Here is a 9,863-nt window from a genome sequence, read left to right as displayed (position 1 = left end):
TTTCACCCAGAGTGTGATCGAATCTGGAACTCACTGCATGTAAGGGCGATAGAGGCAAAAACCCACAGAACTTTGAAGAAGTACTTTGATATTTACTTGTGATTTCAAGGCATAGAAAACTATGGGCCAACTACTGAAAAATGGAATCAGAATAATTAAACAGTTCAGTTTTTATTATAGTATCTAAGTGCTTGTTTTTGTTTGGTGCAGACTGAATGGGCTGAAGGGCCTTTTTCTGTGCTGTATACCTGTATGACTATGACTCGGTGATCTCAATTGGACCATTCTAACGACTGTCTTATACAAGTTCAGCATAACCTCCTTGCTTTAATACTGCATTGCCCTTTTAGTAAAGCCTAGGGTGCTGTACGGTTTAATAGCTGCATTAAACTTCATCAGAAATGTATCTGTCCACTCCACCGAATTGGTAGTGTCCTTTTGCAGAAGGCAGACTACTTATCACTGAGAATTTTCATGCTGAACATGCAGAGGCTTCGCCCTTTACTTTTTAGGTGTTTAACCACAGAAGGCAGACTTCATATGACCGAGACTACTTATGAGCTGGTTGACCTGGTCAGGCTTCATCCCTTACATTCTAAGCATTAACACAAATAGATTTCTTGTTTATGAAGGAGCCAAGTTAGTGAAGTTTATAATCATTGACATTTTGAGGAAACAGCCTCCCCTGCAGGGACACCTATCTTGTATACAATTATAGTGTTTGTCAATATACATGTTTCTGATTATGGCTGATTAGATTGCACCCTTAAATGGAATTCCAGCGGCCTGGTGTGTAAGCAAGTATGCATGACATGTTAATGAGTATAAGGTTAGTTGCCAGCAATGAAACCTGACCAACCTGAAAGATTCAGAGAACGTAATGGCAAAACTTTAACCTGTCTTTGGGAAACTAACATTTTTGCCCTCTGCGCAATTAGGTTCTCCTTTCTGAAATGTCTAGATGGGCAGGAAAATTTCACCTAATGTATCATGGCAAATCTATAGTAATGTAACCTGTGTAAAATAGCAATTCACACAATGTATTTCTGATACCTGTGACAATGTAACTTTAGTGCTGTTAAAATTCAGTTATGTTGCATTATCATTTTCTTAAGCATAATAATTCATCCAGTTTTTGTATTTTCTTCCATTTAATTTAGCAACATCCTCCAATTATCCAAGCACTCGTTTCCTGAAACAGATTTATTGTCTCCAGAGAGATTCAAGTAAACGTAAATGTGGTCAACCTGCAATTTGCGACAATAGAAGCGTTGCCCAGTTTGAAGGAAGGAATCTAAATAATGGTAAGTGATCCTCCAGCTTATGTGCAAGGGACATTATTATCTTTGGCAGAAATGCTAAATGTCAACGCAGGGTCCAGACTTATGACCATTGAAAACTAGCCGCGTATGTATACATATATAATTATTTTTTTAAATAGTGAATATATATAATGAAGAGAGACTAAATATTTTAATATTTTAGAGTGGATTACTATAAAAACAAAAGTAGTTAATTGCTTTATGAGATGTTTTAGAAAATGGGTTGTACAGCAAATCAAAATGACATAAGTACAGTAATGGTTGGAATTCCATTAGTGGTGTGTTTTGGCAATAATCTTGTTAAATATTGTATTCCGCCTGACTCTGTACATTATACATTGGTAATAAGTATTGTATTTCACTTTGTTCACAAACTGAAGAATGGTTTGAGGTTTCAAAACTTTTTACAGACATGCAAAGGGTAGTCACGTGAATTTTCCTACTGTATTGTTTGATACTTACTTGGTGCATGGGAATAAATTGGAATACAGGACTGACTGATATTTCACTCATTAATTTAAATAGTACAGAAATTAGGCAGGTTTAATTGCTACAGTACAATTCTTCCCATTCAATTTTCCTCTCTGAATTTGACTCTGACAATCTTTTCTTCCTGAGTGCTTAAGGAGATTAGTCTACTCTATTGTACTAATCCAGCTCTGAAGTGGGCTTTAGACTATTAAAAACTTAAAGTGAAAGTTTGATTTAAAAGCTGGCTATTGTAATCTTAAGTGCACGAGGCAATTATATAAATGATTATTTCAGATATTAATGCAAATTGTCAGGAATATTTGTGATGTTAGTGCATATCTGATTCATGTCCTCTTTCACTGTAAGAGATCATTTAACTACAACACTTCTGGTATTTATAAGTATGGTGAGTAATGTACCCCTAGAAAATAAATTATTCATTTTATTCTGGTTTTTAAAACCTTGTACCAATTAAAATTTAAGCATAAATGAACAGGGCACTGTGGAACATATAAATGAAATTATCTTTTTATTGTCTACCTGATATGCCTAATTATATAAACTTTGTAATAGATTATTAATTATTCTGACTGTTTATGGAGTATATTTGCAGTGGAAGCCAAAGCTAATAAGTAAAACAGGGTTCTTCCAGAAATATCCTATGTTTAGTTTTTATTAGTTGTCTGATCTAAATTGAATATTATTGTTGAAGTAGGGTAGCTGTGGGATAGATTTTGGTCTTATTTATCTAGACTTTAATCATTGCTTTTGCTGAAAGCTGTAAATAAAATTTGACTGGAGGATTGGATGACAGGAGCTGAATCTGGAGCTATGCCCCCGTCACGTCCACTCTCCCCCCAACGACCGCCAATCCTTTAACACATGGAAGATAACATTAATTTGAAAATAGGCTTTTAGATTCTTCCCATATGATTTTCAATGATGCCCCTAAACCTGGTGATATTTAATATCCAGACTGAAGACTAAATCTATCCTTCTATTACTTGGAGAAGCTTTTCAACTTTAGAAAACACTTCAAGCATCTGAGTTAATGGGGTATTAATATTTGAATATACTACTGAATCAACTGTATGTTATAATTCCAAATGTCTTTGATAAGCATTGTTTGTATTTGCCATTTAGTGTTCTTTTATGCTAAGCAATACGAGGAAAGAATTTGAGTGAATTTGGTTTTTAGTCTGAGAAGTAGGATAGAATTTGCCATTTGGATTGCGGTTGATTTGATAAATTCAAGAAAGAAGATTCAGTTGATGTAATCTCTTTTAATAATTTGAAGACCAGCATAACGGCTGTCTAGATTGAAGAAAACTTTTTCAGCTGATCTGAAATCCAGGGCAGTTATAAAGGTGTTGGAGTTAAAGTTTATCGACTTGCCAAATGTGAAATGGACAATAGCAGATTGAATGTATAAACCTCAATATGGTCTAAAGCAATGGCTAAGATATAATGGTATGAAAAAACAGGTGATGGATACATTATTCTAGGGTTAATTGAGTGTGAATTGGTTGTGTAAATATTGGGAGCTAATAAACTGTAGGGTAAGGCTGTCTTACGGCGCAATGATAGTGCCCCCCACCCCTAGACTGAGTAGGCCCAGGTTCAAGTCCCACCTGCTCTATAGGTGTGTAATAACATCTCTGAACAGGTTGCTTAGGAAAACTAGGTTAAATTAATAAAAAATGTGGGGTGGGTTCTATGAAGTATGGCTAATTGAAATAAACATCCCACTAAAAGTAGGGATTTGAATACTGTTCAAAAACATTTATTTTTTAGTGTATGGCATTGAACACTGATTATACACTTCATTCAAAATCGTTTTCCATTGACTTTGAACCTGCAACTGTTAGATTTGTGACCCAACCAAAGTTGTATTTTATTGACTTAGTTCTGGAATGCTATTGTGACATACAGGGATCACCTTATCATTATGCAACAAGGAGTAAATAATTTGTTGCTTTCTTTTGGAATGAATGAATAAATTAATCTAAAGGTTGAGGCTAAGATTGAGGTTGAAGTTCTGATGCATTTGGTGAGGGAAAATAACAGATTTTATGAATACAAAATTAGAATATCCTTTTCTTGTCACAAGTACTCCGTTGTAGAAGTGCAGGAGTACAGTGAAAAGCTTTTACAATGTCTGTCTCTTATGGTGCTTTCTTAGCCTCAAGTACCTAGGTGCAAATCTTAGATACAAAAGAGGAATAAGAAGTAGTTGCATTACTTTACAGAGTTTAAAAAGTAAGTTCAAAATAAGACATCGTTAAAGGACTGACATTACAGTCAGGTAGAAAATCCCATATAAACGTTACATTGCAGCAGCTCAGCATAGGGCCTCCACACGTGGTCTGACTGACAGTGCTAGACCCCAGCCCAACAGCCACACCCACTCCGCACCAATTCTCTGTACGGGCTCTCAACAGCTCCACGGTAAGTCCTCTGCCTGGGACTTGCTGCCCACACCGCACTGGGACTCGTCACCTGCGTGTTGCTGCTCTGGGACTTAATTCCCCACCCACCGCTGCTGTGGGAATTGCTCCCTGCGCCAGTCACTGCTCACGGATTCAACTGTGGGGATAAGGGGAGAGAAAAAGAAAGAAAGCAAAGAAAAAGAACAGGCGGAGTAGAGGAGCTCTGACAGGAGCGTCTTACTCTGCCAGTTACTGCTGGAAGTGTATTCATTATTTCTTTTCTCAATCAAAGTTATCTATGTGCAGAAGCATTTGTAATGAGCAAGAAATTCATGGATTTCCATAGTTATTTTTATTTTTAAGTGGTATTGCTCTGTATTTTTCATTGAAACACAAAGGAGCAGCATTTTCAAATTGGTGCACTTGGGAAATTGTGTCTTGTGTGTTCAGAATTATGCTGGTTAGATTAAAGTTTAATGTTTCTGCTAAAATTGATTAATTTTCATAGCCACAAAGAGCGATTGATACAATCCCACATTTTTGATTAGGGTTTTGGCCAGTTTTGTGGGTGTAGCCTGGTCTGGACAGTTCAGTCTCAAGGCTGGGTAATAATCACAGAAACTCCAAAGGTAAGTAGCTTTGGGCGTGACTCACTTATGTTTAAAAATATCCAATCTTTGTGCAGGTTTGGTCCATTCTAGTCAATTGATATTACTGATAAAAATGAGCAGAAACTTGTTCCCTAAATATTGAAACAAAATGCTGTGGTATATGTTGGTTTATTTTGAAATCAAAAACTGCCATTAATGAGTACAGAGAATTACACACAGGAAAAAGACTCTGCAAATGACAGACACCTCGATCATATTAAGTAATGGAAAATATTTCCATCTGAATCCATATGTTTAGTGAAGGAGAAAATTAATTCCTAAATAATAAAAGAAAAAAACCATCTGACTATTGAGGATCACATTTCAAAGTTTTGGCTACCAGCCTTGACTTTTGCCTGCATGTTTTGGAGAATCACAGGTATATTGCCAACAGTCTGCCTTCTATTAAAAGAAATAAATAGAAAATTTATATGTAGTACATTTGCAAGTTCCTAATGTGCACAGCTGGTGAGCAAGATCGCAGGCCACTCACAAACTCAGAAAATTGGCCCTATTCCGTTTATCATTGGTGCCACATTCCCTCAGTGGAGTAACAGTTTCCATTTCTTGTGCTGTTCTAGGATCAAAGAAACATTAAAAGGAAAACAAATAAAAAGAAAAATTAAGCTCTTAAGTTTAAAAAAAAATAAATTAAACAAAGCTGTCAATTCATCAAACTTTGAGCATTGGCAGATATGAATAAAGAATGAATTATTTACACCTAATTAGAATGGGTAATATACTTAGGAAAGCGTTCAATGTTTTAAAAGCCTAAAAGATATGAAAACTTAACTTAACAGGCTACAACAAATGAAGTAACTAATGAGATATTGAAGAAGATATACAAAGAAGGAGATGTCAAATCACAAGCAATAACCATTGTTTGAGATGCATGGAAGATTTTACGAGTAAAGTTTGCCAAATCCCCAGTTTTCACAACCATGGTAATGCTAGTTTCATTACAAGAGTTGTCAGTAGACCTGTTATTTTTCTTCACCTTCATTATTATTGTATGAACAAGCTGTTTTTCTTAAGGAGCTAATTGTGAATAGAAAATGATGACATTTGGAATTGAAAAACGGTATGCGTTATTTATGCAAGTGTCAAATATCTGAATTAGAAATAAGTTCTGAAATCGGTTTTTAATAGATTTAAATTATCCAATTACAATGTGCTCTTCAAAACATTTATTTGATCCTGCATATTTATATTGATTTTCAATATTTTATCTGCATTTTGTTGTGTTGACATTTGGAATGCATGTTGTGCGATATTTATTTTTACATATACGTTCATATTTTCTGTTTGTGCCTCATTGTATTACAACAAATTGATCACTTGTGTATTTTTAATAACTTTTTTGGTGGGGCATGCCTCATTGAAAAGTTCATTCTGTATTGATCTGGGTATCAGTGCGAGGTATACTTACTAAACTAAGGGTTTCACGTTAAATACATTCGAACTTAAGAAGTTGATAATGTGTGCTGCAGGACAATTTCATCTAGTCAGTCTGCTTTCGTACTAAGCAGAGTGAAACTCCTGATTTACCTGGGAGAGAAATTAACACGTGACCATTTTCCAGATTGTAAGACTTAGCAGAATCAATTTCAGGACAAGAGGTTTCTCTGCAGCAAGTGTTTGAAGCTTGAGCAGGTTCAATTCAGTTTGAGCTTGGAGCTAAGCTACAGACACTGTGACGCACCAGGAAAAGATCAAGTTACCTAGATTCCTTGTATGACGAGATGGTCACACCACTGAGGACAGGGTTTTTTGATTTCATCAGTGGTCAGGGACAGGAGGGTGTGACTATGAGCGTAGCAGGTAAAGGGACTCTGAGCGCAGGAGTAGATGAGTGTCAGCCTCTGCATTTGTCCAATAGATTTGAGGTTCTCTCAACCTTTTTTCCTATCAGTCATTCATGGGACATGGGTATTGCTGGTTGGGCCAACATTTATTACCCATCCTTGTGACCCTTGAGAAGGTGGTGCTTAGCTGACTTCTTAAACTGTTGCAGTCCATATGCTGTAGGTAGATGCACACTGCCATTAGGAGATGAATTCCAGGATTTTGTCGTGGTATAATTCCAAGTCAGGATAGTGAATCGCTTGGAGGGAAACTTGCAGATAGTGGTGTTCCCATGCATCTGCTGCTCTTATCCTTCTAGACTGAAGTAGGTTTGGTAGGTCCTATCTAAGAATCTTTAGTGAATTTCTGTAGTGCATCTTGTACGTGGTGGAAGACATGGTAGGAAAGTTCACAGATGACACCACAGGTAGTAAAGTATGTTGTGTAGAGATGAGCAGGAGGTTGCAGATGGATATAGGTAGGTGAGTGAGTGGGCAAAATCTAGCAAATGCAGTACATTGTGGGAAAATGTGAAGTAGTTTACTTTGACAGGAAGATTGCAAAAGGAGATACAGAGGGAGTTAGGTATTAAAGTGCATGAGTCACGAAAGGTTAGCATGTGGGTACAACACATAATCAAGGTTAATAGAATGCTCTCATGTATTATGAGTGGAATTGACAATAAAAGTAAGGATAATATGCTTTGATTTTAGAGGGCAACTCAGAGACCGTATGTGGCTTTGGTGTTTTTGAAGGAAAAATGTAAATGTACTAGAAGCAGTTCAGAGGTGGTCTATTAGATTGATACCTAGATTAAGTAGGTTGCCTCATGAAGATTGTTTGGAAAGGCTGGGCCCCTTTTCACTGAAGAAGAGTGAGTGGTGACTTGATTGAAATGTATAAAGATCCCGAATGATCTTAAAAAGGTGGATGTGGAAAGGATATTTTGTTCTGAGGGTCAGGCCAGATCTAAAGGACACTGTTTTAAAGTTAGGGGGTGTCACTCCAAACAGAGCTGGGGGGACTTTTTTTTTCTTGCAGAAGGTGGTGCAATTTCGGAACCCTCTTCGTCAGAAGGTGGTGCAAAGACAGAAGTAGATTCTTGTCAGGCAAAACACTCGAATGTTATTGGGAATAGATAGGAATAAGGAATTTGAAACAGATCTGCTGTGATCTTATTGAATGGTGGAGCAGGCTTGATGGGCTGGTTGGGGTCTATCTCTGCTCCTATATTGTATGTCCTAAAGTCGTTTATTTCACAAATACCTGAAATACTTGGAACCTCATTGTGGGTTGGATAATATTCAGGCATCGCTGGTGCTTGACTTTGTCTTTTTGAGACTTTCGGGGAAAAAAATGTTGGTCTTCAGTAGACCTGGAAACAGTTCTTTTTTCAGATAACATAGTAATCCTGAAAAAGACTTCTGGGCGCTATCACCAAAATAAGGCAAATATAGTTGATAAGCTTAACGTTACGCATAACCACTGGGATCAATTAAACACGAGCAGCAATTTGGTGAGGGGATAATTCTCTGTGCATTTGTTTCCTTGGTCTGTGACGATATATCTGAATCAATAATTGTTTGGGAGGTATGGTACTGTACTCTGTTTCCTTAGTTATCCAGGTATTGGCTTAATAAGTTCATGCACAATTCCCTTACTTCCTGCAATGCAGAAATTCACAGATGTAATTATTCTGGTTTGAAGCTGATGGCTTTAAAATTCAAATATTAGTAAAAGTAGGAACAGACCTTGATAACGTAGGCAAATCTTTATTGCATAGTAAGTAATCTACCAGCCCATGATGGGTAAGAGGCAAACAATATCCACAGTTCACTGAGACTATAAGAGATCTGACTTTGTTCGCTGGGGTAAGATGATACTAATTTTATTATTTGATTTCTGTCTTCAATCGAGGTAAAATAGCAGAAAGATATTTAGCAAAGTATACATTCCATTTTACCAATATAAACATAAAATTGTTTTAAAGACTATTTAATGAACTTTATTTACTTTTCTCATTTATTATACAGGCTCTGGGTCTTCAGCAAAGTGAAGGCCTCGAGGTATTATCGCTAGACTATTAGCCTAGAAACCCAGTTAATGCTCTTGGGACTCTGGTTCAAATCCAATTTTAAAAAAAAACTCTGGAATTAATGTGATGACCATGACACCATTTTCAGTTGTCAGGAAAAACCCATCACACTCGCTAATGTCCTTAAGGAAATCGGCCATCCTCACCTGGTATGGTCTCCATGTTATTCCAGACCCAGAGCAATGAGGTTGACTCTTAACTACCCTCTAAAGTGGCTAGCACACCACTCAGTTGTATCAATTGCTATGAAGTCTCAACAAAGAAATGAAACCAGACAGGCCACCTGGCATCGAACAAAGCAATGGAATAGACAATGGCAGAAACAGCCCTGTCGACCCTGCAAAGTCCTGCATATTAACATCTGGAGGAAAGAGCCAAAATTAGAAAAGCTGTCTCACAGACTATTCATACGCATGGAATCATACCTTACTGACAATGTCCCAGGCACCACTATCACCATCCCTGGATATGTCCTGTCCCGCCTCAGGTTAAACAGAGGGGGCGGCACTGTGGTATACAGTTGGGAGGGTGTTGCCCTGGGAGTCCTCAGTATTGACTCCGGACCCCATAAAGTCTTACAGCTTCAGGTTAAACAAGGATAAGAAGATCTCCAAGACAACAAGGTGCAGAGCTGGATGAACACAGCAGGCCAAGCAGCATCATAGGAGCAGGAAGGCTTCTGATGAAGGGCCTATCTGGAGAGCAATCAATGAATACCTCATCTGGGGTATTTTTGCCAATTGGATTTTTCTAGCCTACATATAGATATGCCAGAATGGGGTATATGTCAGGTTGGATGGCATGGAGATGGGCGATCAAGTGTAGTGAGATTGGTTTGGTGGCAGGGGTGGGGTGTGTAGGACAAAGTTGTTTAGTTTTTGGCTCTTTAGGAGTGGTCAGGGTAGAGGAAAATGATGACTTGAGGCTTGGCGATGTGTGGATCTGCTGGTAATAGGGGAGGGAGATGGATCCAGTGGGTGTGGGGCTTGTGTCAGCACAGGGAATGGTTGGCTTGGTTGGTGGCAGGGTCAGGGGCGGGGTGGGGGGGGGG

The 9,863-nt window shown here is 37.8% G+C and overlaps 1 protein-coding gene across 1 annotated transcript in view; it reads left to right on the top strand.

Annotated features, from left to right (window-relative positions):
- Positions 1 to 843: 843 nt before the first annotated feature.
- Positions 844 to 9,863, top strand: part of LOC125481002 (transcription elongation regulator 1-like protein) — a 448,150-nt gene continuing 439,130 nt past the window's right edge. The window contains exons 1-2 of the mRNA XM_048609179.1: positions 844 to 877; positions 1,161 to 1,304. Coding sequence (XP_048465136.1) covers positions 844 to 877; positions 1,161 to 1,304 — 178 coding nt within the window. The remainder of the gene's footprint in view (positions 878 to 1,160; positions 1,305 to 9,863) is intronic.

Source organism: Rhincodon typus, chromosome 20 (genome assembly GCF_021869965.1).
Source record: "Rhincodon typus isolate 14 chromosome 20, sRhiTyp1.1, whole genome shotgun sequence".
Classification (NCBI taxonomy): Eukaryota; Metazoa; Chordata; class Chondrichthyes; order Orectolobiformes; family Rhincodontidae; genus Rhincodon; species Rhincodon typus.
The sequence above is the reverse complement of the archived record's forward strand: the minus strand, read 5'-3'. Positions and strand labels throughout refer to the sequence as shown.